Source organism: Pseudorasbora parva, chromosome 16, assembly GCF_024679245.1.
Source record: "Pseudorasbora parva isolate DD20220531a chromosome 16, ASM2467924v1, whole genome shotgun sequence".
NCBI lineage: Eukaryota > Metazoa > Chordata > Actinopteri > Cypriniformes > Gobionidae > Pseudorasbora > Pseudorasbora parva.
The window spans coordinates 12,187,837-12,215,014 of NC_090187.1; the positions used below are offsets into that span (position 1 = coordinate 12,187,837).

The following is a 27,178-nucleotide window of genomic DNA, read 5'->3' on the forward strand; positions in this document are numbered from 1 at the left end:
TCGATCTTAGCGCTGCATTTGATACTATCGATCACAATATTCTTCTGAATAGAATCGAAAATTATGTTGGCGTTAGTGGAACTGCTTTGGCATGGTTTAAATCATACTTATCTGACCGTTATCAGTTTGTAGCAGTAAATGAAGAGATGTCACACCGATCACAAGTTCAGTATGGAGTACCGCAAGGCTCAGTGTTAGGACCGTTGCTTTTCACCCTGTATATGCTACCACTGGGAGATATCATTAGGAAACATGGCGTTAGTTTTCATTGTTATGCTGATGATACTCAGCTCTATATTTCCTCACGCCCTGATGAAACCTACCAATTCACAAGATTAACGGAATGCATAGCTGATATAAAAAATTGGATGAATAGTAATTTCCTGCAACTTAATTCAGATAAAACTGAATTTTTAATTATTGGACAGAAAAGCTCCACAAGTAGTAACCGAGAATACTGTCTAACACTTGATGACTGCTCTGTCAAGCCCTCGTCGTCAGTGAGGAACCTGGGTGTGCTCTTTGATACCAATCTTTCATTTGAAAGCCACGTTTCTAGCATCTGTAAAACCGCATTCTATCATCTTAAAATATATATCTAAATTACGGCACATGCTTTCAATGCAAAATGCTGAACAGTTAGTACATGCGTTCATGAGCTCAAGGCTAGATTATTGTAATGCTCTACTGGGTGGTTGCCCTGCTCGCTTAATAAACAAACTCCAGCTAGTCCAAAATGCAGCAGCTAGAGTTCTTACTAGAACCAGGAAGTATGATCATATTAGTCCAGTTCTGTCAACACTGCACTGGCTCCCTATTAAACATCGCATACATTTTAAAATCTTGCTTATTACTTACAAAGCACTAAATGGTTTAGCTCCCGGGTACTTAAGCGAGCTCTTAACGCATTATACTCCATCACGTCTATTGCGGTCTCAAAACTCTGGCCAGTTGATAATACCTAGAATATCTAAATCAACTGCAGGCGGTCGATCATTTTCCTATTTAGCTCCTAAACTGTGGAATAGTCTTCCTAGCATTGTTCGGGAAGCAGACACACTCTGTCAGTTTAAATCTAGACTAAAAACACATCTCTTTACTATGGCATACACATAGAACATTTTTAACTTTCATTATTCAATTCAATTGACTGATTGTTAGGCTGCATTAACTAGGTCAGCCGGAACCGGGAACACTTCCCATAACACCTGATGTACTTGTTACATCATAAAAAGAGTGCCATCTACGCTAATGTTGTCTCTCTGTTTATCCCGAGGTTTATCCCGGATCTGGGCCCTGTCCGGATCGGATGGTGGACCTGCCTGGACATGACCAGCTCATCCTGGAGTGTCTGCTGAGTCCGTGTCAATCGTTGTCTCCTCTGAATTTGCCTCACTGGCACGACATGCTCAAAACCCGTCTTCGGCGCAATAATTCCGATCTTTCATGTATTCATACTCTTGTGTAATCGACGCCCCATCCTAAATAAATCTGTCTCTTCCGTGAAAAATTTTGAATATTCCAATCTAATATGATTTCTGACCTGCAAGGTTACCAGAATAATAATCTTACACGGTGTGTTAATAGGCCAGAGGAGAACTGGCACCCCGACTGAGTCTGGTTTCTCCCATGGTTTATTTTTCTCCATCACGCCCCGATGGAGTTTTGGTTCCTTGCACTGTCGCCTTTGGCTTGGCTTGCTCAGTTGGGGACACTAAAAATATGATTAAAGTTATTCAACTTATTATACAAATAAAATGTATGAATTAGGTCTTATTTAATTCTATAAACTATAATGCTGATCTGCCAACATTGTTGCTATATGATAAATTAAAATAAGCTGATAACATTACTGTTTTCTCCAGTACGACTGTACAGCCAAATCTAATTTTGTCTCAATATTATCCTGTTTGACACTGTGAATCTGCTTTGACACAATCGTGATTGTAAAAGCGCTATATAAATAAAGTTGATTGATTGATTGATTGACAACAGATTTTTATAAATGAGAATCTGGTAAAATGTTGCAAAAAAATTTGACTCCAAATTAGAAAATCAGAAAATCAGTTTTGTTGTTAAATTGAGCCAAAGACGACATATGTGTGACTCCGTCTTTGAAAACCTAGCTAAAGTACATTTCTGTGATTTACATTATGTAAAGAACATTATTTGAACATATAACCATGATATATTTAATGTTGAATGAGTAAGATCATGTCAAAGATAGAAATCAATGTGAAAATATAACCAATGAGTAAAATCAAAATTTGATGCTCCTAATCTCAATATTAGATGATGAGACTTTAGCCTGGATTTCACAGACAAGAATCACATTACGCAATTAGGAATATATGGTAGGCTAATGCTTTTTCTATTCTGAGCACCATCATCTTCTCTCTTTCTTTTTTTCCCCAGTTTCCTTCTCTTGCCCTGTATCTTTTCTCTGTTCAAAGCTGAGCTTTGTTTGAAGCAGTCTTTTCATTTTCGTCTGAATCGGTAAAAACAAAGTTGTAAATGTAAATTTACTGAAGGCTTCCAAGAAAACCAGGTCAAGAAAACGTTATTAGTTTGCATCCCTGATTATTAAACGCTCTCGCGGTGTTGTGATGTCAAACATAAGTCGTTGTTCGAAGCGCCGGTTGGTTAGCCTGACAAGCCAGACCCACATCAAGATGTTTGGTCTGGAAACTCACCATAGACAGGGCTCAATCCGAGGGGCGGAATAAACGGTTGTCTTTCAAACTCCCTCTGCACGCGATAGGATAGCGCTACAACCAACCAGAGCAACGAAGGTGAAGCAGAGCTCGCTGACTGATTAAACATTCGCCGTATCCGGTCGGCTAAACCATAGATGGGCTAAACTCTGAACACATCTTCCCTTTTTAAGAATGACTTCAGTGCCGCTCTTTGTTCTTTTCTCAGAGAAAAGCTTAACTCCAAGTCTTCCAGAGTCGCGGTCAGAGCTGATTCGAAAGACTGCCGCCGTTCGCCAGTTTCTGTGTGGACTAGAAGCACGCAAATGCAACTCGGCCATCGTCATTATGGCCCCGCCCGCTGACTCTATACACGATGTGATTGGGCCGTCCAGATTTTGAGGAACACAGCTCAGAAGGGTATTGAGAGTTCCTAGACGACACTTGCGGGCAAATTAAATGTGCTGCCGCTAGGGTGCGTCTAGATTTCTAGGCTAGCGGTTGGTGGTTGTGGCATTTGTCCCGCTTCTCCTCCACTGTGATTGGACATTGATGTTCACCCAAAGTTGAACTGTGGACGCTCAACGCGTAAAAATGGACAAAACCTGCCAGCTGTTGGTGCTATTGAAAAGTGCGGCGCATCCATTGGAAACAATTGAAAACATACGCTGGGCGAGGCGAGAACAACTATTTGTACACGCCGCCTTAATAGGCTATTATTTTGCAACTTGTATTATGTACACCTCTGAGAATTACCGAGGTCTGGACCTCGGGGACCTCAATGGTGGGTACGGCCCTGCACTGTTTGTTAATAGGCCAGAGGAGAACTGGCACCCTGACTGAGTCTGGTTTCTCCCAAGGTTTATTTTTCTCCATCATGCCCTGATGGAGTTTTGGTTCCTTGCCACTGTCGCCTTTGGCTTGGCTTGCTCAGTTAGGGATACTAAAATTTCGATCTAAGAATGTTATATCCAAATAAAATGAATTATAAATTAGCTGTATCAACTATATTACTGATATGCTGACACATTTTTGCTATACGATAAATTGAAATGAGTTGATAACATCGTTTTCTCCAGATCAACTGTACAGCCGAATCAAATTTTGTTGCAATATTTTCCTGTTTAACACTACGAAGGTGCTTTGAAACAATCTTAATTCGTAAAAGCGCTATAGAAATAAAGTTGACTTGACTTGATTCTTGTGTAATAGAAAATACATAGCAGACTCCCTGACCAATGTTCAATCTTAAAATTTGAGCTTGGTCTGGGGGTAGCCAGGCAATATTGAAATCTCAGCATTTCTGTAAGGCAGATACTGCTGTAATTACGCTGTGCTTCTCTCTGATTTTCTTTCACCACTCTTTAAAAGAGGAAACAGAGAGTCTGAGGATTGCATCATAAAATGTTTTCTTAGAAGTCTTTTCTTCATCCAATTACCGTAAGACTTTTTCTTTGAAATCATCTCCATTAAATCAGTATAACTTCCTTCCATATCTAGTGATTCTCTCTTAAAGTGGAAAGCGGAGTAAGTATCGCTAGCTAGTACCGAGCAGCTGGTGAGGTGAGAACAAGTTTTGTTAGGCATTAATATCTGATATGTAATTAAAGTATGACTCAAACCATATAAACATATTAACGTTGACATACTTTTCTAGTTAATGATTTGAATGTATTATATTTTTAAATGTAAATTTCCTTGTTTAATATTCAATATTGTTTTCTCTGTCATATTGTTATTTTCCTTATTTGTAAGTCTCTAAAATAAATGTTTTACACTATTTACAGGATAAACAGCAGTATGGACAGCATCAGCTCAAGACAAATAAATCAGACGGATACATACGATTACTATTATTACGTTTACATTGATTATTTCTTTAATGATGAAGATGAGGAGGATTGTCTGGATTGTTTTTATTTAAGGCTCAGGAAAGCTATGATAGTGAGTTCACTGATCTTCTACTTCCTGACCTTGATCCTTGGTGTTCCTGGAAATGCTTTTGTTCTGTATGTTGCTGGGATGAAGATGAAGAGGACTGTTAATACAGTAGGGTTTATCAATCTAGCGATTGCCGACCTCTTTTGTTGCCTTTCAACTCTTTACTATGTGACAGAAAGCTTTTTTGAAGAAAACTCACCTTATGGATCTATCTTTATGTGTGACATTCTCCCCTTCATTATGCTCATCACCATGTTTGTCAGTGTTTTCACCTTGAGCTTGATTAGTCTGGATCGGTTTACTCAGGTCATGACACCGGTTTGGGCTAAAAATCACAGAAGCCTGGTAATTGCACGACTGTCCTCTGTAGCTACCTGGGTTCTGGCTTTAGTTCTTAGTCTGCCTTTTATGTTAAGAAAAACTCCAAAAGATGATACAAACTACTGCCTGATTCATACTTTTGAAAAAAGTTTAAGCTTCATCATATTTGTGCTTGGTTTTTTGATTCCTCTCATATGCATCACAACATGCTATGGATTCATCGCATACAAGTTAGGGAGGAGTCAGTTTCACTCTGGACGAGCGTTTCACATCATGTTGGCTCTTATTGTGGCCTTTTTTCTGTGCTGGATGCCATATCACATAATGCATTTGGTAATCCTATACAGCGAGAAATCAAGTGTCTTGGTGGCTTTGGCAGTGAATCCGTTATCCATTTCTTTGGCGTATGTCAACAGCTGCCTGAACCCGATTCTGTATGTTTTCATGGGGCATGATTTTAAAAGCAACGCTAAACTTTCTCTAAGACATGTTTTTGAAAGAGTTTTTTCTGACGAGGGAACACAAACGTCACGATCCCTTCAGACCCAACAAACGGACTCAGTGTAGTGAAGATATGATCTCATTTATTTATCTTTTCTGATTTATTTTTATTACTTGCATTAGCTACTGTATTATACGTGTATTGCTTTAACAATGAATATACATAATTTAGATGTTGTATTTGGGAGTAGCCTACATCAAAAGCAGAATTGATTTTACTTTTGCTTATCACAGTGATTGTCATTTTAAAATTTAGTTTTGCTTTTTATTTTTTCACTTAAGTGTTATGCGGTTACCTTCAGCAAATTGCATGATGTAATAATTTAATTTTATGTATAGAATATAAAAATAACTAATTCAAATGTAATTATTATTGTAATGTTCATTAAACATTCAATTAATTTGATTTAAAATAAAGATTGTTCATAATTAGAGCAAATCGTTGTTGTTTTTTTCACCCACACTGTAAAAAAATATTTAGAAAAAAAGTTACCCGGTTGCCTTAAAAATTTGAGTTCATTGAAATTAAATTTTTTAGTTAATACAATGAACATTTGTTGAGATTCGACAACCTTTATTCTAATATTATTAAAAGATTTTGTAAGCATATTGGGTAATTGTGTGTGTTTTATTTCTTATGACGCAGTGAAACATGCCAAATAGTGCTATTTTGAGGATTTATACATTTTTGATTGTGGTTCAGATACAATAATATTTTGAGTTTCTATTTATTAAACAAATTTCCTTCATTGTATCAACTCAAAATTTTAATTTCAATAAACTCACATTTTTAAGGCAACCAGGTTACTTACTTTTTTAAGTTTAACCAACAAAAAACCAACAAAATTTTACAGTGCAGAAGTTTAATTGTGTTATCAGGAGTATTCTCTAGAATAAGCAGCCAAAGCATTTTACAAAAATTGTAATTCATGCTTTAAAAGCAAAAAAATAATCAGTTAAATAGACAGTTGCCAGATATAACTCGTAATTCTGAGTTATAAAGTAAGAATTGAGAGATATAATCACAAATCAGATTTTTTTATTTGATTTGATTGAACTGAAGACACAGCAAGTGATTTTTAGATTTACAGAAATCGTTTCACTTTTAACAAGTGGTTTCTTAATGTTGTATATCTAATAGGTATAGCTCACCCAAAAATGAAAATTCTGTCATTAATTATTTACCCTCATGTCGTTCGACACCTGTAAGACCTCCGTTCATCTTTCAGATTACAAATTAAGATATTTTTGTTGAAATCCGATGGCTCAGGACTGGAGGCTAATAGTTAAAAAAACATTTTTAAAAACGATGAAACGATGGAGTGTGTTGTGGTTGCTTCATCTGACAGAGCTTCTACCACAGGTTTCTGACTGCTTTATTAACAAACAAAAAAAAGCATCAGATGGCGCTGATCTTGACACTCGCGGAACTACGAGTTTTACCCCAACCACAGTTTTACCCATAGGGGTTTTGGTTTTACCTGTAAAAGGTTTTACCAGAGCAGTTGTGACCACGCATGCGCATTGCGTCATGTCAAAATAATGAATTAGCAGCTTTTACATTCATACAGTTACACAAGCACTATCAGTGCCAAGTGTCATAAAGCACATTTAATGATCCTGTCACAGTGTCATATTGTCACATGTGTGTGTGAGGGGGCCTAAAGATCTTATCGAATCATATTTTATTTTATTGTCACACTTAACTAAATGTAGCCTATTTAAAGGACAAATTAAACACACTAATTTAAAGCTTTTATTTGTACACATAACATTGAAACGACGGAGTGTGTTCTAGTGATGGCGAAGTGAAGCTTTCAGCACAGTTGTATCAGAAAAAGGTTCATTACTCGAAGCTTTTCAAGTCAGAGCTCAACGAGGACCTCTGCTGGTGAAAGTGAGGGAAAGCGCTGTGTCGTTAAATGTTTTGCAACCGACGCATTATCTAGAAGCAAAAAGTGAATTAATGGATTGATTAATAAATTAATCAATATATTATATATGACATTATATGACACAATCTGTTCCATTGCATACTCCTAGTAACTTAAACCAATAAAGATATGATTTTGTATTGTGAATGTGAACATTTTTCCTGTTTGTAAACAAATAAAACTCACGAACAAAGGAAGTATGCTAAATAAATGCATGCACACAAGGAAAAACACACACTTTCACATGATTATAGAAGGATAAGCCTATACTTGTCTCTAATGTATGAAGTCATAGGCTAGTGCGGATTAAATAAATAAATAGATAAATATATGCGGCAGAACAAAAGCCAAATAAATGATCAACTTTATTGGGCGAAATCAAATGAAAGTGTTCCCACATTTCAGAACAACAGGGTCCATAACAAACTCGCGCAATACAAAAAACCCGCTCAATGCAACGCAATACACCTCACAGGCACGCCCTGTGTCGCGCATTTTAAACCTTTCTGAATCAGTCACGTGGGTGTTTGTGAAACGAAGCTTCGGACGTCATTGGTCACGTGGTTTTGATAGAACGAATCAAGCATCGATACAAAGCTTCACAGAAAATAGTTTCATTTTTTTGACACATGCTTCGGAGCTTTGGTGTCACTGTTAACATCACTAGTGTGTTGTGGTTGCTTCATCTGATTGAGCTTCTTCCACAGGTTTCTGGCTGCTTTATTTAAAAAAAGCACCAGATGGCGCTATTCTTGACACTCGCGAGTCGCGGCGCCCGCGCTTCGAATCTTTTCCCGGGACAGTCAGGGGAAATCCTCGGAGCTTAATGAGGCTTCTTTTCCCCATCCCTACTAGTTAAATAATGGGACCATATTTGTAATTGAAAGCACTTGTTTTCTATCAGAACAGATCTTTTGCTGATAAAAACAAATAGACTCAAAACCACAGAAGGATTGCAAAACTATTTTATTTACAAGTCAAAATGGCTCAAAAGCGGCCACAGTTTATGCTCATGCAAACCGTGGACAATTTACTGTAGTGCGACGATGTGGTGTGAGGAGCCGACAGGCAGCTGTCTCCCTCATCTGCATAGAAGACAATGTACAGGAGATCTCATGGAGTTTATTACACATCAGAAGGTGGAGAAGTATCCTCACTGCCTGGTGTCTACAACCAGACACAAATGATTTATGGACGTGGCGTTCTAGAACTGCTTGCCAATCTGTGTGTTGGCACTACATCATTATAAGGCTTTAAGCTCTATAATACAAGGCAAGATGACAGCGGCCTCAGAGATCTGCATTACATGCTATCAAACATGACTAACCGAGTGTCCTCCACTTAAAGCTGAAGCATGACAAAAACAAACACGCATTCTCATCAAAGAAATGGGGTGCAGATCAACCACATTATTAGAGATTACTTTCAATTCATTGATTCAAGCACTTAACTCCATAATTAATGGAAAAGTTCACTCTGAAATGAAAATTCTGATATCATTTACTCACCTTTCTGTCATTCTAACTCCACGTGACTTATTTTATCTTCAGTCTTCTAGTCATAAATTGTAATTCGTTAAAAAAAAAATATTTAAAAAAGTAACATTTTACAATAAGGTTCCATTTGTTCACATTAGCTAACTACATTAGTTAAACATGAACTAACAATAAAAAAATAGCATCTTGTAATCTTGAACTAACAATGAACAGTAGTATTTAACTAAATGTAAGATTCATAAATACTAGAACAAAAATATACAATTATTAATTAATGCTATCTAATGGGACCTTATATAAAGTCTTATGCAAAAATCTCATTCATGCAGATTTAGACATGGTTTTATGTTTGTTTGATTTTTTTTAAAGTTTTTGTTTTTTAGTGCTGGGCAATCGATTAATCGCATCCAAAATAAAAGTTTGTGTTTAAGTAATGTGTGTGTACTGTGTATAATTATTATGTAAGTATAAATATACACACACACACAAATATATATATATATATAATCTCATACATAAATAAAAAAGTTGATAAAAACACTTATGCTAGACTCCTACACAGGTGGTAACGTTTCAAGCATGTATTATGTAATTTTTTTTACATGTTTTGGAGCCGTGGTGTGACGACTTTTTCCTGCTTTTTCTCATTGAGCATCCATTTTGAGCAAACATTTTTTTGCCGTTGATGTGCGTACTTTGGATCCGTTTTTTTTAATATTTATATATATAAAATATTTATATATAACAATTCTCAAATGTATACATTCATGTGTGTATTAACATATACATAATTATACACAGTTACACATTATGTAAACAAACTTTAATTTGGGATGCGATAAATGCGATCAATCGATTGCCAGACACTAGTTTTTTTTATGGTGCTTAATGCTAATGATTGCTGCATTTCTCATGACTGATTGTAACAAAACATATAATTTCTGAGTTATTGTATGGTTTCAAAGATACAAGTCATGAGGTATATTTGCTGTAACTTTTTGAAATCCCTGAAGCTCTATAGCCCAGACCTACTTTGTTTGAAAAAATAGCAGCTTGGACATTCCACTAAACATCTTCCATTTGAAAAGAGGAAATACATCGATATGAATTGTGTAAATAATGACAGAATTTTCATTTTTTGGTGAACTGTAGTCCTCCAAGCCAGAGGTCTTCAACCCTACGCCTGCAGATCCAACCCTAATCAAACACACAGGGACCAGTAATCAAGCTCTTCAGAATCAATTAAAAATCACATTGGTGTGAAATTCAATTGTGCTAAAGAAGCTGGATATAAACTTTGCAGGACCGTGTGTCCCCGGGACCAGGGTTGAAGACTTCTGCTCCAAGCAGTGGGTAATACAGGAATGGTTAGAATTAAATGCAAAACATCTTCTAAAATGCTGTTTGCCCTCACTCACTAGCAAATATGTACACATTCAACTACATACTACGACATTTAAAATATCAGAGGACCTTTGAGAAATTCACCACCTTTGGAGCCACGACCCAACCCATCTCACAGTGCGGCATTACAGCTCTGTAACATCTGCAAACCTTGAATATTCAGTGTATTTTCAGATAAGACAGGAAACGAAAGAGGACGAGGGCAGGAATGCAGGGTCAGAGATAAATGTGGATGAAGAGACAGGAAGTGGGAGTGTGGAGTGAAGGCCAGCAGCAGGTATCAGCCCGCCAGTTTGCTGGCCACCAGAGAGGGTTTCCTCTGTGGCAGGTCCTGAGGGGTGGGGATGTGGTCTCCGGTGATCTCGGCCTTCTCCGTCTGTGCCGCTGGAAGCTGCTTGTTCTTGATCTTGGCCTTCGCCATGTTGTAGTCACCTGAGTCAAAGTACTTTGGCTAGGAAAGAAAGAGGTCGAAGATTATTTTTTTGCATGAGTGAATTATGGAATGGTAAATGTTTGAATTCTGTTCCAAGATGTTGTTACACTGAAAATAAAATATACATAAACATATTCATGCCAGTGAATGGAATTGAAACAATGGTTAAAGGGGTACTTCAGCGCTGGGAAGATGAATCTGTATTTAAACTGGGTCATTAATGTAGTCGAAATGTGGAATTATTTTTGAATTTGGTGATTTCTAGACTGAGAAATAGGGTTGGGCATCGAGAACCGGTTCTAACCTGGAACCATTTTAAAAATAACTATGCCATTGGAATCGTTTAGAAAATCTGTTTTTGATTCCGACCATCGGTTCCAAACGCGCAAGTTTTGGTTTCCAAGGAGGCCACCTGATTTCCGGAAGCGCTTGCCGTACCTGCTTGTTCTTTTAGCCATGGAGCACGGTAAGCGGCGCTCTGAAGTGTGGATTTATTTCACTTTTAAAAAGCCTGGGTCAGCACAGTACAACTAGTGTTGTCAAAAATATCGATACTGAAATATCTGAAAAGATACGATAGCCTACTCAGTTTCCCACTGTATCGATCCCAGCTGCGCTCTCCTCTCCGACCGACAGCGAGTTGACATGTGCCCGCATATTCTCACTCAGCTCGGCTAACCACTGAGCACAGCGAACGTGCGTTCTGCTGGACTTTTCCTCATGACATGATCGGTCTGAATTTCGCGCGGGATTGCACATAATTCTACGAATCAAGGTTTGCAAAAAGTAAACAGGCTAAAACACTCGAGGTTAGAGCCAGGGCAGACGACAGTGCCTTCCGCATAAGATGGGCTTACATTTGGAAATATATTACATCTACATTTCAGTAGTAACACATAAGGTGTTGATCATCATCTTTCTTTACTATTGTTAGCACTACCTCGAACTTAAGCGGCATCTCTTCGGAGCTGTCATTTTCTTAAATGAGCCGCGGCAGTGTTTCAAATGAGCTTCTCACACTAGACAAATGCCTTTATTTTTAACGCGATCACCCTGTACCCAAACCATTTCAAAACTAAGGAGCCATTTGTCCTCCGATTAAAAACAAGCTCCTCGGCGCCGTGTTTGCGGGACTCATGTTTCGCGTTGTAGGGGATTTTAATGAAGTGACGTGAGTGGAAGGGAGGTGGCGCCGCCCGGGACAGTGTGTGTGTGAGAGCGGGAGCACGGCTCGCGGCTGTTATTTTAAATAGCGCAGCATATTTTAAACTAATCGGTTAACCGGTTTCAACCGGCTAATGAGGCTCGGTGGTCGGTCAAGAAAATGTTTAGTTTTCGCCATCCCTAATCGTGAAGCATTTCAAACTACAGTCACTTCTATGGCGTTATTTCCGTGTCAAATGTCGAGAGCGCATTATTATAGCGCGAAAGTACATTAATATATTCCGCGAGCGCAAATCTCTCTCTGCTCGCGTGCGGAATATAATGCTCGAGCGCAAATCTCTCTCTGCTGTAATGTGCCGAGCACGAATCTCCCTGCTCGCGTGCGAGAACTGTGCGTGCGCTCTCAGATACGCTGCTCTTGTAAGAATTGTCTCCGCGCTCACTCAGAGAATATGCCTGCACTTAAAACGTGTCCAGTGGGATCGCGAATCTCTCCTCTTCGCTTAAACTAAGCCTGTATGTGCACAGACTGTGTTCCGTGCGCTCGCAAGAAGAGAAATACTCTTTTTTACGGTTTCTTCTCTTTGCTCTGGGCATAAACACTGTCGAAACGGCAACAACCAATCAGAAAGAGGCTTCAACGACTGACCAATGAAAACGTGACATCGTACATGGAATCTTATTGGTTGTTATTGAACCGCTTTTAGTAATAAATAGTACTACCTAACACTGATTATATGTTTAATTTATTTATTTTCATGATATTTAGTGGTGGATTGATCGACTTGCTGATGACTCGTCGTAATACATTGCAGTCTTTTCCTGTACCCACTACTGCTGGATTGTCAGCAGAAGCCAGCACTAGCACTAATAAATCAAACAATGAGGTATCAAATGAACAATACTACCAGACCACTAATACCCAGCATATAGAGTTCTTTATTCGTTTTATTGGCTGATTGCATTATTGTGTTTTAAGGCTGCCTGTCCACTGTGTCTAAATAATTTTAAACATTATCAAACCATTTGCTCAAAATCTACTAAACAGATAAGTAGAAGTTATTAGACCTATTTCTGGAAAAACAGGAATTGCACATTAATTCACATCTTGCTCTCAATCATGCCCTTCTCTCAAAGTTTCTTAAATGCATTAGAATAGAAAGAAAAAAAAATCCCCAAATGTTTTAACACTACAGTCCACATGCACTTAGCCTAGAGTTGCAAATAAAATGCTTGTCTGGTATTAGACACAATATTGTGCATTTGGTCTTAAAGTGACCGCAACAGCATATAGCCTACATCATTCAGTCTATCATGTTAATCAAACGACAAAAAAAAAAAAAATCTTTAGTAGCTAGTTTTAACATGCATTTACATTTATATTATTAGGCTGAGAATTGTGAAATTTCACTACTATCTACTGTTGTGGGTGCTTATTTATTGTTACATATTTAATGTTACATCAGTCAAAACAATGAAAACCAATATATTCAATAAAGCAGCCTTGGCCACCCCATGGATAGTTCCACCACTGCCCGTGGATTATTTACAAATTTATGCCAACTTTTGCGGTGAAAGGTAACTTAATTCATAAACATTTTCCCAACAAAATGGATTTCATTAATTTAGTAGTCAGTATTTTTTATTAGTTTTAATCTGTTGCATTTGTGTTTGATGCAGTTAGATTTAGCATACATTTTACTGGGGCATTTTGCCCCCTTATCTATTATTACATTTATATTATTATATTATATCTATTAGGGGGCATTTTGTTCAGATTTTAATTATTTTTGCCTTTTGGAATCTGCATTTAAATCCATGGGCATGGCACCTGTAGTGTGAACAATGTGTCTGTGCAGATGGGCTAGAGTAGACAGTCTAGGTTAATATGTAAAATAATCCAATCGCCCTCTTCCCAGACATTTCTGACATATATTTTACATATTTTACATAAAAACAAAAATACCGTCGATTCGGCGGATCCATCTCGACTCATCTTTATTGAAGTCATTGAACTCAATTGATTCTGATTCCATGTGCGGTTTAATATAAGATTCCATGTACGATGTCGCGTTTTCATTGGTCAGTCGTTGAAGCCTATTTCTGATTGGTTGTTGCCGTTTCAACGGCATTTATGCCAAGAGCAAACAGAACGAAACTGTAAAGAAGAGTATTTCTCTTCTTGTGAACGCACGGAACACAGTCTGTGGACATACAGGCTTAGTTTAAGCAAAGAGGAGAGATTCGCGATCGCACTGGACACGTTTTAAGTGCAGGCATATTCTCTGAGTGAGTGCGGAGACAATTCTTACAAGAGCAGCGTATCTGAGAGCGCACGCACAGTTCTCGCACGCGAGCAGGGAGATTCGCGCACGGCACATTACATTCCGCGCGCAAGAAGAGAGAGATTTGTGCTCGCGCACTATATTAATGTATTTTCAAGCTACAATAATGCGTCATTTAACAATGTCGAGAACACAAACAGCTGATACAGATCTGAATCCTTTATTCGGGAGCAGCTTCTTAGCCAAACCTGCTTTATACTGACCCTCAGTTATAAAGCAGTCTGGCGAGAAATGCTTTGCGGTTCACGCAAACAACAGCATTGACGAAAACAAAACTCAGCCACTGCGTCTTCAGCGGTTCGGATTTAGGAACATCAGAAAGACTGCTGTGTTTATTATCACACCCAAGAACAGAACATTACAATCGCTTAGACGCCATTCTGCTCCAGCATATCCACAATGTCAGAGCTTGCTCAGGGCGGGGTCTGAGGTGAAATGCTGCTTGACAATCAACAATCGTGGGAGGGGCGTCCAACCGCATGACGTCGAACGGCTCGATTTGAGACAGGGGAAAACATATGAGGAGATTTAAGAAAAAAAACACTCGATGGATTTATATCATTATAGGATGGTTGTGTACAGGCACTGCCAACACACATTTCCATACAATCAGCTTGAAAAAGTGCATGTACTATTATATGACCCCCTTAAGAAACATGTATTATTATTATTATCAAAGAGTTTATATACATTCAAAGAGTTTAGGGTAAGTTTTGTTGTTGTCTATTTTTTATGAAATTAATTATTTTATTCAGCAACGACACAAAGTGACCAAAAGTGAGTAAAACATTTTACAAAAGATTTCTATTTCAAATAAATGTTCTATTCATCAAAGAATCCTGAAAAAAATGCATCACATTTTCCACAGAAAAATATTAAGCTTACAAATTTGGTAATAAAAACCGCTATTAATAATTAAGCATCAATAATAATTGACACTTTTTTTAGCATATTAGAATGAACATATTTGAATGATGTATCGCTACTCCAAAGATGACAGAAAAAATGGATGCTGCATTTTTTTGGTAAATATATTTAACGTGTTAAACTTAAAACATAAATTGCATGTGTTAACACACTAATTTTGACAGCACTACTTATATTATAAATTATTTTAAAATAGAAAGAAGTTCTTTTAAATTTTAATACTGGTAATACTTTTTGTATTTTTACTGTATCATTACTTTATTTTGATTCGTTAAATGCAGCCTTGGTGAGCATTAAAAAAAATCATAATTATTCCACCTATTCCAACTTTTGACTGGTAGAGTATGTCCTTGACCAGAACTCCTATTCGTAACAGTTCTCATGCTATCTGTAGCTCATGACGCAGTCACATGATGCTGTGATGTGCTACTGTCAGTGAACCAGTGAATCTCACCCCCTTCTGCAGTCTTTTTCTGAGCAGATCGGATCCTCCGGGTTTATTACCGAGGTGAGGGTATTTGGCCTTCAGTTTGGCTTCCTCCATTTTTTCTGGACAAAACTTATTCTCCTCATCCTGAGAAAACACACATCAAAACACACATCAATCCCATATTTAGGTCATACTGGGACCATTTAAAGAAAATGTATGACTCACAAAAGGTGTAACGTCAATGTGGATCACAAGTGCCTTTTCAGCAATTTATAAATCACAATAAAAACAAATATAGTGAGTGCATCCATGTAGGCTATGCTGTACATTATAAGCTAGTGTTGTCAAAAGTACAGACCGCAATACCAAATCGGTACTGACATTTAAAAAAATGTGACACTTTGAACGCTATTGAGCCGTAATCGTAAACACCTCTGACTGGCTCATCAAATATGTCTGTGATTGGCTTTTTATTTTAAAGCAGAAATTGAAACAAATAAATGAAAAATGATAAACAAAAACTGTAGACTTGTACGGAATATGAAGAAAACATTTATTCACCTGTCTGAACATAGTCATTATATCAAATTAATGGGCTATTACAACAATAGTGCATTTACTGTTACTGCTCTTATAAATGATTATTTGTGTTACATGTAGAAATTCCAAAATTAATTTCTAACAAAACATTTTAGCGAAATGTGTATTTTAGTCAGAAATATTGCGCTCCCGTTCTACTGCGCTCCGTCTGTTTGACGCGCATGTTCGTTTAGCTCTGTGAAGTTTAACAAGACTCACTTGTTGTCAGAATATGCTAAATGGAAATACTCTCAGAACTTTCTAACATTTAGAGATAAAATACATACAACCATAAAATGCAAGTTATACGTGAGGAAAACGCATATCAAAAGCTTTAAACTGCACACGTGTCAGGGGCCCGACAGGTAATACTTTCTTTTGTTTGAAGAGCTAATAAATATGAATTCTCAAACCCGTCTTATTCATTACGAGGAATGTTTAAAGTAGTAGTAATCAATAAAAATGTTTTACAATCTACCTGCCACCGTGTCTGGTATACAAGGCAAAGTCACCGGCCACTATGAAAAAGTACCTGCCATTGGCTGGTGCTAATTTCCCACCCTGATTCTCATGTTTCAGACAACGTTGATCTAGCAGCTTTCCTGTAGTAGTTCACTCTGTGTCCTCTGCTATTTTCCATTTGCGTTTTGTCTATTAGAAATAGGTAACTACTGTAACTGCTTTAATGCAGTTGAACGAAGTTGACTGGCTGAACGAATGGCTGACCGAACTAATGGCTAACCGAATTTGTTGTCAATAATTTCATCATTGATTATGGATTTTATCGATAAGCTGTGTGCAGCCCTAATGCAGTTCTAATTTTTCAGTTTAAGTGATTTAATTAGTAACACCCTAATAGTAGGCCCGCATGCACTAATGTATAGTCTACACACATAAACACACAGAGAGAGAGAGAGAGAGAGAGAGAGAGAGAGAGAGAGAGAGAGAGAGAGAGAGAGAGAGAGAGAGAGAGAGAGAGAGAGAGAGAGAGAGAGAGAGAGAGAGAGAGAGAGAGAGAGAGAGAGAGAGAGAGAGAGAGAGAGAGAGAGAGAGAGAGAGACCATTCACACTCTCATTCGGTATAATAACAAACTGTTTAATTCATTACACTGTAAAAAATTATTTAGAAAAAAAGTGACCTGGTTGCCTTAAAATTAATTTCATTGAAATTAAAAATTTGAGTTAATACAATGACATTTTTTGAGATTCGACAACCTTTATTAAAATATTATTAAAAGACTTTGTAAGCATATTGGGTAATTGTGTGTGTGTTATTTCTGATGGCGCAGTGAAACATGCCAAATGCTATTTTCATGATTTATCAATTTGTTTATGTGGTTCAGATACAATACTATTTTGAGTTTCTATTTATTAAACAAATTTCCTTCATTGTATCAACTCAAATTTTTAATTTCAATAAACTCAAAATTAAGGCAACCAGGTTACTTACTTTTTTAAGTTAAACCAACAAAAACCAACACAATTTTTTTACAGTGTAGGGAATAGGCTATATTTACTCAAGCCATATAATTATTGTAACATGCTGAAACATTATTTGATGTTATTTGACATCGCAAGTTACCATAACCGGTGTATGCCACGCAAGTGTGCAGTGTGTGAGAGCAACACTCGGGTGCGCACTTGTTCAGAGGTCGTTTAGAGGATTACAATGTCATAGTTCAATAACGTAAGGGATGATGATAGTGTTGAGGATTTAGTGTGTTCACGCTTTTTTTTCTTTTTATCCTCCCATCCGATTATTCACACTGTTACAGCCACTAAAATAGGTCAGTTTTGTTTTTAATGTTAAATTAGTTATAATTTGTTTCGTTTCTTTAAATTCATTTAGAAAAATGTTTTGGAGCATTTTTTGTTTGTTAAATTCAAATTTTTGTTTTTTTAAATTGCTGAGCAAGCGGTCCTCGTACGACAGTGAGTTAATCTCATGTTTTATCAATTTAGTCTCTCAAATCAACACTTAATTTGTCTTGCATAAAGTCAATAGATATAAAACACTTCAATTATAGCACAATTTATGTTTACTAAACACCACCACAGTAAAAAGGCATTTTTGACCATTTGAGGCATAGGCTGATGCTGCTCGCACTGGCGCTCGCAAACGAAACGTCCTAGGTCTACAATCTACAAAAACAAAAAAAAAACATATTTTGCCTCAAATAAATATAAATCTGATCTTCAATTCCCGTGCTATATGCACATTTAACAGAGCGAAAGCTACAGATTTGAGCTGCATTTATTCATCATCAGCTCATGCTAAAACACCACGATAGAATTGATTTGTATTAGTGGTCGGATAATCCGTCTCAAAAGAATTTAGAAAGGCATTTACTCCTGATCTTTTCGCAATCAAATAGATATCTGATCAGAGAAAACGAATGAAGTGAGCAGGTGTAAAAAGGCCAAAACTCTTGCAGCTGCGCTGAAGGAACGCAGCGCAAGCCCGTCTTGACAGTCGCGTGGTCTCGTGTTGTTTCCACCAGTACATCACATCTCATGGTTTCATTTAATTAATTAATGTCTAAAATATGAAAAAGAGAAGCCTAAAATGAACGCATCATCAAATCAGCACCGAAAACATATACCGGCAATGTAAGTTACAGGTATATACAGGACGATAATCGCACAACCTGTTCAATATTCTATCATTAAATCAACTAATTGAATATTTGAAAATCGTGTCTCATCTAGGGCTGGGCGATATGGACCAAAAAAAATATCACGATATCATTTTCCGTATGAGTCGATATCGATAAATATCACGATAAATGTCAAATCTTTATTTCATTAAAGTTTAAAGGCATATTTTTGCTCCTGAGTGAAATATGTAGAAAACAGACAGCTAACTGTGGTTTTAAACTATCCTTTATTGTCAAAACATGACAAACGCTTCCCAAACAGGTGAACAATTTATTAAAACTAAGGTAGATTTATTTATTAAAATCTTAATTGTGGTCAGCATTTTTTACTGTACACTGTATATCAATAATATCATTACTTATTGTGTAAGTAAAACACTAAAAACGCAAATGGGCAAAAAAAAATGGTCCACTGTGCATCTCTCTCTCTCACCGACACACACACACACACACACACACGCACGCGCGCGCGCGCATTTCGACGACACACACACACCTCACCGACAGTGGGCTGGTCGCGAGAGGAGGGAGAGAGCAAAGTTCAGTATTTCGGATCTCCAGTAAGGGCTGTCTAGACTATTTTATTCATTTTAAACATCGGATGGAATTATTTCTCTTTTGATGCAGGCGATGCTGAGTCATTAATACATCACCAAAGACAAACAATTATGATAGCGATCATGTACAAGTCCGATGTTTTAGTGATTATAGTTTGGTAGCGTTAGCTTGTTGTAAGTCACCCACCACAACTAACAAGGTAACGTTAAGCCTAGGCTGTGTGTGAATGTAGTTACTGTAGATTTACCTCTGTGTTGGGCTCAATGTTATATGAAAGAACTTAGAAGAAGCACGATCATTTAATAATTCAATTCCGTGTGGTGAACGTGAACCTTTCATAAGCATGCAGTCCACGTAGGGCTGGACGATATGGCCAAAATTCATATCACGATATTTTTCTTAATTTCGGTCGATACGATATAATTCCGATATCGATATGAACTATATAAAAGCTTTAGAAAAAACTACTAAGAACTGCCACATAGGATGTCTGTACCTACAAACTTCTGAAAAATGTATTGGCCAAGTCAATGAATAGTCCTCCTATAAAACTATATAATATTTTAGAAATAAAACCAGTACAAATAAATTAATGTTCACCTTTAATTTGTATTTAGCCTTTATATGAAAAAGAAATGTGAAATCAACATCAAATAAACATAAGACTCTCACTTTATTAATATTAATATCTTTAAGTTTAAACTATAACATAGGCTGATTATATTATTCTTAATATAGATGAAACAAAAGTGCTTCAGCCAGGATTCAGCCTGACTCAGAATATAGCGGATGGATCTGCTTCAGATGGTGGATCTGCTTCACAGTGTACAGTGCTCCTATGCCGCAGACGCAGTTTATTGAGCATTTTCTCAATAAGGAATAAGTTTTAAATTTCAGTGAAGAACAATTCATATAGCGCTCTATTTTCCATTTATGCAAAATTATAGCATATATTTAATACTGCATTAATTTAATTAAAAATGCAGTAAACAACGTAATACAGTGAAATATTATTCTGATCTACATCATCTGTTCACTACGTGAATATATAGTAAAGTGTCATTTATTTCTGTGATCAAAGCTGAATTTATCATCATTACTCCAGTCTTCAGTGTCACTCATCATTCTCATATTAGGATTTGATGCTCAACAAACATTTATTATTATCAGTGTTGAAAACAGTTTTGTTGCTCATGATGCTCCTTCATTGCTTTCATATATTGTCGCAATCGTCTGACTGTCGTCGTCACCTTTCAGCTCATAACGATTGTTTTCCTTCAGCTGCAGCTCCAGCGCGGCAGTAACGTTAGTTCTACGAATCCGCTTTTGGACTTTCTGTGAGAGCGTCCTCCTCATATTTAGATACGAATAAAATGACAGGTCATGCATAGATAATTTTTTGTCTCTGAAATTAAATCTTGATGTATTCACGTTGGTTTCTATGTATACACTTGCCCTCAAGAAGCGCGCAATCAACCGAGGTTAGAGAAAGCGGTCTTTAGCGTCCCTGTTAAATTGCCCGCCCTCGCTCCAGATAACGCCGTTTGGAATCCCGCTTGGAGCGGGTCGACTAGGACCGGTGAGACCCAGTAAAAGTGCGGGGGACACGCCGAACCACTTCCACCCCACTGAATTAACTTTAGTCTTTCTTCTCTTATCAACTATTTCTTTCTCCTTACTTGTGGAAGTTCGTTCAGTCACATTTGTGTTGCGGTCAGGGAAACTCTTTTTGTAGCTAAAAGTAAAACTTGCTGCGTTGGATCTATCAGCCTACTACTGCTGAGCACTGACTGCGTTTCTGTGGTGTACGTCATTGCGCAAGTAGCCAATCATGTTCTGCTCTTTCTGACGGCTGCGCCCTGAACGTCAGTCAGTGAGGAATGCTGTAATATATTTATCGAAATATCGGAAATGTGTTTAAAAATCATATCACCGTTATTGAAAAAAATTATATCGCGATATATATTGATATTGAATTATTGTCCAGCCCTAAGTCCACGTAACGTTACGTCGCTGTTTTATGTCGGATGGGATCGCCAAAATATCTCCAAACCACTGAAGTTGAGCGAACTAACTTGTCAATGATATCTGTGTCCGCCGAGCTGGTCGTGGGCTCTGAGTTTTCTTCACTATCTCTCATTTTTATCGCTCAACTTCTCTCCGATCCTCCAAGCCTGTCAGTCACTGACTGTAAACAACAGCGCGTGCAACACCCAGAAGCCCGGTCTGCAATGCGCATGCGCAGCTTTATGCATAGCGCGTAAGCATTATATCGAGAATTTATCGAACTGTTGTTATCGTTTTATCGAGGAAAATTATATCGTGATAATTATCGTTATTGTTTTATCGCCCAGCCCTAGTCTCATCCCTACCTAATTATTCAAATTCAATGTATCAAATAATACATTTTTGAAATGAAAGATAAAGCATTATACGATTAAAAAAGCCCTTTAGAAAAGTTATTAAAAATGCCCTCAGACCATTTAAATGTCGCAAATATAAATATGTATAAAAAAGTAATATTTACGCAAAAAAAAAATTTTTTTTTAACAATATCGTAACAATACGTATCACGATACAGGGGTTACGATACGATATATTGCAATATATTGCGATATTGTAAGAGAGGCAATATATTGCGATATTTATTTTTTGTGTGTTTTTGTTTTTTATAATTTAAAAGAATAAAGAACACAACCATAAGCCTAAAACACGAAACAAAGTATTTTATTTAATTAATACGGTATAATTTATATCACTAATCATATGCAATGTGCAATCTAAGTTGAGGGAAATGTAAAGTTACTGCAGGATTCTTTGTGTAAATGTTTTAAAGGTTCACAGTATAGCAGTGGCTATTTAACAACAGAAAGTGCAGTCCATTCCATGACTGAATGACTGTTTGTTTTATATTTAACACAGTAGCCCCGATCACACTGAACGCGTTTTTGCAGCGAGAGGCCTTTTTTGAATGGATTTCGTTTGGCAGAGAGCGTTATGCGCGCTGCTTATGCGCCCTGGGCACCTCGCGTTTAAACCGCTTGCTGCGCCTCGCGTTCTTGAAGGAGCGCTCCGAGCGCATGAAGTTGAAAAAAGTCAACTCTGAGCGGAAAAGCGTGCAACATCATCGCGCTTATTTTCTGTTGTCCAATCGAATGAATGAAGCGGCAGGCCTTCCGTTGTGTTGACCGTTACATTGAATTGACTGACAGTAGTACAGGTGATTCGGGGGTTGCCTAGAAACATTAAAGCGCACTGCTCTTTTTTGAATGAGAAACGCCGACCAAAAAAGGGAGTGCAGTGCGCCTCGCGTTTTCGAACCTGAAAAACGCGTTCTGTGTGATCGGGGCCTAAAGCTGTTTTCTATAAAGCAGTCTATTGTATAAAGTGCTATTTCAAGAACTGAACTGCAGAGCTGGTGCATCCATATCCACATCGCTATTATCTTTCGTTCTCCTGCCACCGCTGTCATCTTTGGCATGTGTTTATTTTGTTACTGAGAGGAAAACGTGCAGTACATTCTATCGAAATGCTTCTCAGCAGCGCGGGTGACGTCAGGATGTTAAGCGAGCTCTCTGTTTCAATGTGTTTCCCGAGTATTAGATTATAACTTGACCTATTTTGCAAACAAAATGTTTCTTGTCGATTTCCTTAGTGGCTTCTTTTTAGCTGAAGCCAAAATGAGTCCACACTTCAGCTCTGTATACTGCAGGAGCGGAATAATGCTATCGTATTGAGAGCTGGGTTTGCTAATGTAAAAACTAGTGATGCGCGCACTTTTACCTTGCGCTTCTCCGGCTCCGCGTCCATTATACGTTCTGAGATAACACTGCCATCTAGCGGTTGGGTGTTATACAGTCTGTGGTTTAAACCGAACACAAAGCCACGAATCTTGGATGTAAATAAATAAATATATAAATATCGATACAGCGTTTTTGAGAATCGATACAGTATCGCCAAACATAATATCGCGATATTCACGTGTATCGATATTTTCTTACACCCCTACGATTTACTTGTCTTAAGAAAAAAGCTCTTTTCATTAGCTAGAATGAGATATCCCTATAATGTGGTACGTTTTTTTAACAGGCATAGAGGAAAAGGATTCTGGGTGCAGGGCTCATTCTTCCCACTGGTTGCTCAGGTACGATTAACTTTCCTAGTTGGTCGCACCTTTTTTATATTAATCATAATGACCTTATTGCCATTAGGGGATGCACCGATACCATTTTTCCAAACTGATCTAATCCAATATTAAAACTTCTGAATATAAATACAGACAACTTCATTATAAAGAATAACAACAAATTAAAATAATCACAATCTATGACAAATACTACTGTAAACTAGATGGTGGATTAATTACATTAGTGGATAATTCAGCAGTAAAAGTTACTCTAGAAAAATTATGAGTGCACAATAATTGTATAAAATCTAAAAATGTAGTGAAAACAAAAGAAAACAATAAAAGTGTAGCACTAAATCTGGTAAAATGTAACACATTGTTGTAAAATACATGTTGTAAAAACAAGTAAATATATTTATGGAAATAGGGTTTATATCCTAAGAAATTAACACATTTATTTGTAATTATTTTAAATGTATAATGAGTGGAACAAACTGCTTATGCACATCCCGTGCGCAGAATGATGCTCTTAAAGCAACATTGAGTCACAGTGTCGTAACCAACTTCTTAATTTCTTAAAGACTATTTCTTTCATATAAGAAAAACATAGGGATTGTCAGATGTATTAAACGAGAAGTATTCTTTTTCTTATTTGTTATCTAAATGTTTAATTTATACTGGAAGCCACAAGTAGGGATGCACTGATCCAATACACAGTCAGGGTTTTTCCTACATTGGAATTTTTTTGGCGGCCGGCAAAAAATGTTTTGTCCCGATAAAGGCTTATTGATAAGTTATTGTGATTTATAAATTGATGTAGATTACTGAGTAACTGAGTGACAGAGAACGAGCAGAGAGCCCCACGCACACTCTCTGTCTTCAAAACGATCACCGTCTTAGCTCTTTCTCACTCGTGCATATCAATCAAAATCAACAGAACTGACACAATGGTAAAAGGTCGGAAGACTGAATCCATGTTCCACGTGGCACGCTCACACAATATTTTCCCTGAACTACTGCTGGAGTTCAATTGTGCTCAAAAAACACACCTCTTTTGACATACGTTTTGCACACGCAGCTGACATAAACTATACTTCAAATAAAGTGTTTTCCGTTAGGTGAGGTCAAAAACCGGCGCGATCATAGATATATAGCATGTAGAATCCTCATTCGATTGATCTGCGCAGGCACAAATGAGGATCGCCGGTTTTTGACCTCACCAAACGGAAGTCACTGCCGATGGGAAAACTTGATGAGACTCGTCGGGATATGAGGTAGAAAAATAACAAATACTGTTCGGTTTCTCAAAGAAACCGATCGCTTCGAGTCTTAACAATTCAATGTGTTGTGAGGATCAGAAGCATGTATTTTTGTTTGTATGTTTTCCTCTCATAGAATTGTTGTCTATTCATCCCATTATATGACTGGCACACATCAACGGTTGGAGTTAAAAATCTTCATTTGTGTTCTACTGAAGAAACAGACACACCTACATGTTGGATGCACTGGGGTAAGCAGATAAACATCTAATTTTCATTTTTGGGTGAACCCTTTAAGCACGTACGTTAGCAGTATAGACATATTCAAATTATAGTCCATATACAGAGCAGGATCAATAATTCAAACCCTAATAGCTTATATTATAAACAGATTTCTTCAAATAATAGTTGGTCCATTAACCATGGCAACTACTCAGGAATTAACCATAGTCTGTAAAAAAATAATGAATGCGTTTCTCATGGATGAAAGTAAATGCACACATGACGAGCGGCAAAATCGCAAGAAAAGCTTGTCATGTACTGAAAATTGCTAAAAAAAATCAAATATCCTTTTTATGTTTTAGAATAAATAAATCAAAACATCCATAAAATACCGCTCAGATAAAAAAATTTTTTTGAATAAAGTTGCCTCAAAATTGAATTGAACAATTGTATGGATTTTGAAATATAGAGATGCATTCTGTTTTAATGTACTCGGGTGCAACGTTACCTAAAATACAAAGTTTAATATACAGGTTTGTGGCTCTTCATTTCTTTTTAATTACCCACTTATGTTCACTGTTCTTTTACAAATACCTAGTATTTGTGTTAAATCTATTCATTTGAGTTTAATCGAGAATCCAAAATCGAATCGAAATCCAAAATCGAATCGAGAATCGATATTGCATCGATTTGAGGGCGTGTGAGTCGAAATCGAATCGAATTGGGACATTGAATCGATACCCAGCCCTACTCAATTCATATGGATTAGTTTTACAATCACTTTATGAACTTTTTGAAGTGTCAGAGACAAAGTGGTAGTTGCATAGCTGTCAGTGGAGAGATAGAAAGCTCTTAGATTTCATCTAAAAATACCCTTACGGTCTTACGGTTTTGGAACAATATGAGGGTGAGTCATTTATGACAGAATTTTTATTTTTGGGTGAATTATACCTTTAAGTGTCAAATGATGAGTCAAAATTTAAATAAATAAAAGTCTACAAAGAAAAAATATATATGCTCAAATGTTTAACCTTTTTTCAATTTCAATTTTCAAATTTTTGGGGCAACATAAAATTATTTTATTAGGAACTTTCTAGAATGTAACAGTTATTCATTATTTACAATGAAATGATTGTGCTGTTTGGTCATTCTAAAGTCTTTATGAAAAACCATACGGATCTCATTTAACGTTAGCTGATGCATAACGTTACATCCACAGACTGTGAAAAGATAAAGGTTATGAAACACATTAAGTTTAATATTGAATAGCCTACTGTTCAACAGTTAACTTAGCTGCACATGCTAACCGCTAGCTAACACCATCACAACCCAATCTAGAACAAAACAAACCAACTGTAGTATTATTATGTATCGCATTTCAACATATACATGTCTGTTTATCTATCAGGTGTTTTAATACTGCAGGTCATTTCTAAGGTTCAATCAGAATAATGGTATTTGGTGGTAGAAGGCCTTTATACATCAGTGGAGAGCAGCAGGCTTTAAACAATACTCAAATACACTAACCAGACAGAAAATAAAGCATTCATCACATCTATCAACGATATTACAGTAGGTTGTATGCGAAAATCGCCTTTTATTCGATGTCTCTTTGATTCAATCGGACTTATGGAGTCTGTAAATACTGTTATTTAGCAGAAAAGCTCTGACAGACTTACAACGGTTTGATGTCATAATCTAATAATATAAATAATATACTTACTTTCTGCTCCTCCACATTCGTTTCCTCTGGCTTTGTGTCCTCCATTTAGTCCGATATATTCGGTCTGTGATGTTTAAAAAAATCACAATCCGAGCTCCTGATCTGCGGAGTACTATAGTGTAGCCCGCTCACGAATGTACCAATCCTACGGCATTGAAGGCGGGATCATGAATATTAACCACGCAACATGACGTTCGCAAGTTGAAGGCTTATGAATAGTAATTACGTAACGTATATTTTGCTGGGCAAAAACACAAATACACGTGATATAGTTGTATATGAAAACTGATAAAATAGGTGTTTTAGATTTCATCCTACAAATTTAGAAATGTGAATATAAATAACTTTGATAGGCCGTTTTACCTGCACTGCCGAAATGTAGGCTCTATATTTTATATTTAGGCTACATATTTTTTAGGCCTACAGGCAAACATTCATATTTTTATACAGTGTTCAACATTTAAT

At 37.0% G+C, this 27,178-nt stretch overlaps 2 protein-coding genes and 1 pseudogene across 2 annotated transcripts; 2 read left to right on the forward strand and 1 right to left on the reverse strand.

The window, feature by feature from the left end:
- The first annotated feature begins 218 nt into the window (after window positions 1–218).
- LOC137043419 (uncharacterized) lies at window positions 219–1,116 on the forward strand (annotated as a pseudogene).
- Window positions 1,117–4,485: 3,369 nt separating this feature from the next.
- Window positions 4,486–5,522, forward strand: LOC137043784 (C3a anaphylatoxin chemotactic receptor-like). The gene has a single exon (XM_067420202.1). It carries the CDS (start codon window positions 4,494–4,496, stop codon window positions 5,520–5,522), a length of 1,029 nt encoding a protein of 342 aa, XP_067276303.1. The 5' UTR covers window positions 4,486–4,493.
- Window positions 5,523–8,341: 2,819 nt separating this feature from the next.
- arpp19a (cAMP-regulated phosphoprotein 19a) lies at window positions 8,342–26,869 on the reverse strand. The gene is made up of 3 exons (XM_067419646.1): window positions 26,714–26,869; window positions 15,614–15,733; window positions 8,342–10,741 (listed from the first exon to the last, which is right to left on the reverse strand). Exons 1-3 carry the CDS (start codon window positions 26,756–26,758, stop codon window positions 10,571–10,573), a joined length of 336 nt encoding a protein of 111 aa, XP_067275747.1. The 5' UTR covers window positions 26,759–26,869; the 3' UTR covers window positions 8,342–10,570.
- Window positions 26,870–27,178: the final 309 nt, after the last annotated feature.

What these genes read in the sequence shown, in the direction of transcription:
- LOC137043784 (XM_067420202.1), top strand. Translation starts at nt 4,494, where the DNA reads ATGGACAGCATCAGCTCAAGACAAATAAATCAGACGGATACATACGAT.
- arpp19a (XM_067419646.1), bottom strand. Translation starts at nt 26,758, where the DNA reads ATGGAGGACACAAAGCCAGAGGAAACGAATGTGGAGGAGCAGAAA. An exon ending in CGAATGTGGAGGAGCAGAAA is followed by an intron (nt 15,734 to 26,713) that starts GTAAGTATATTA and finishes GTGTTTTCTCAG; the next exon opens with GATGAGGAGAATAAGTTTTG. An exon ending in GAAAAAGACTGCAGAAGGGG is followed by an intron (nt 10,742 to 15,613) that starts GTGAGATTCACT and finishes TTTCTTTCCTAG; the next exon opens with CCAAAGTACTTTGACTCAGG.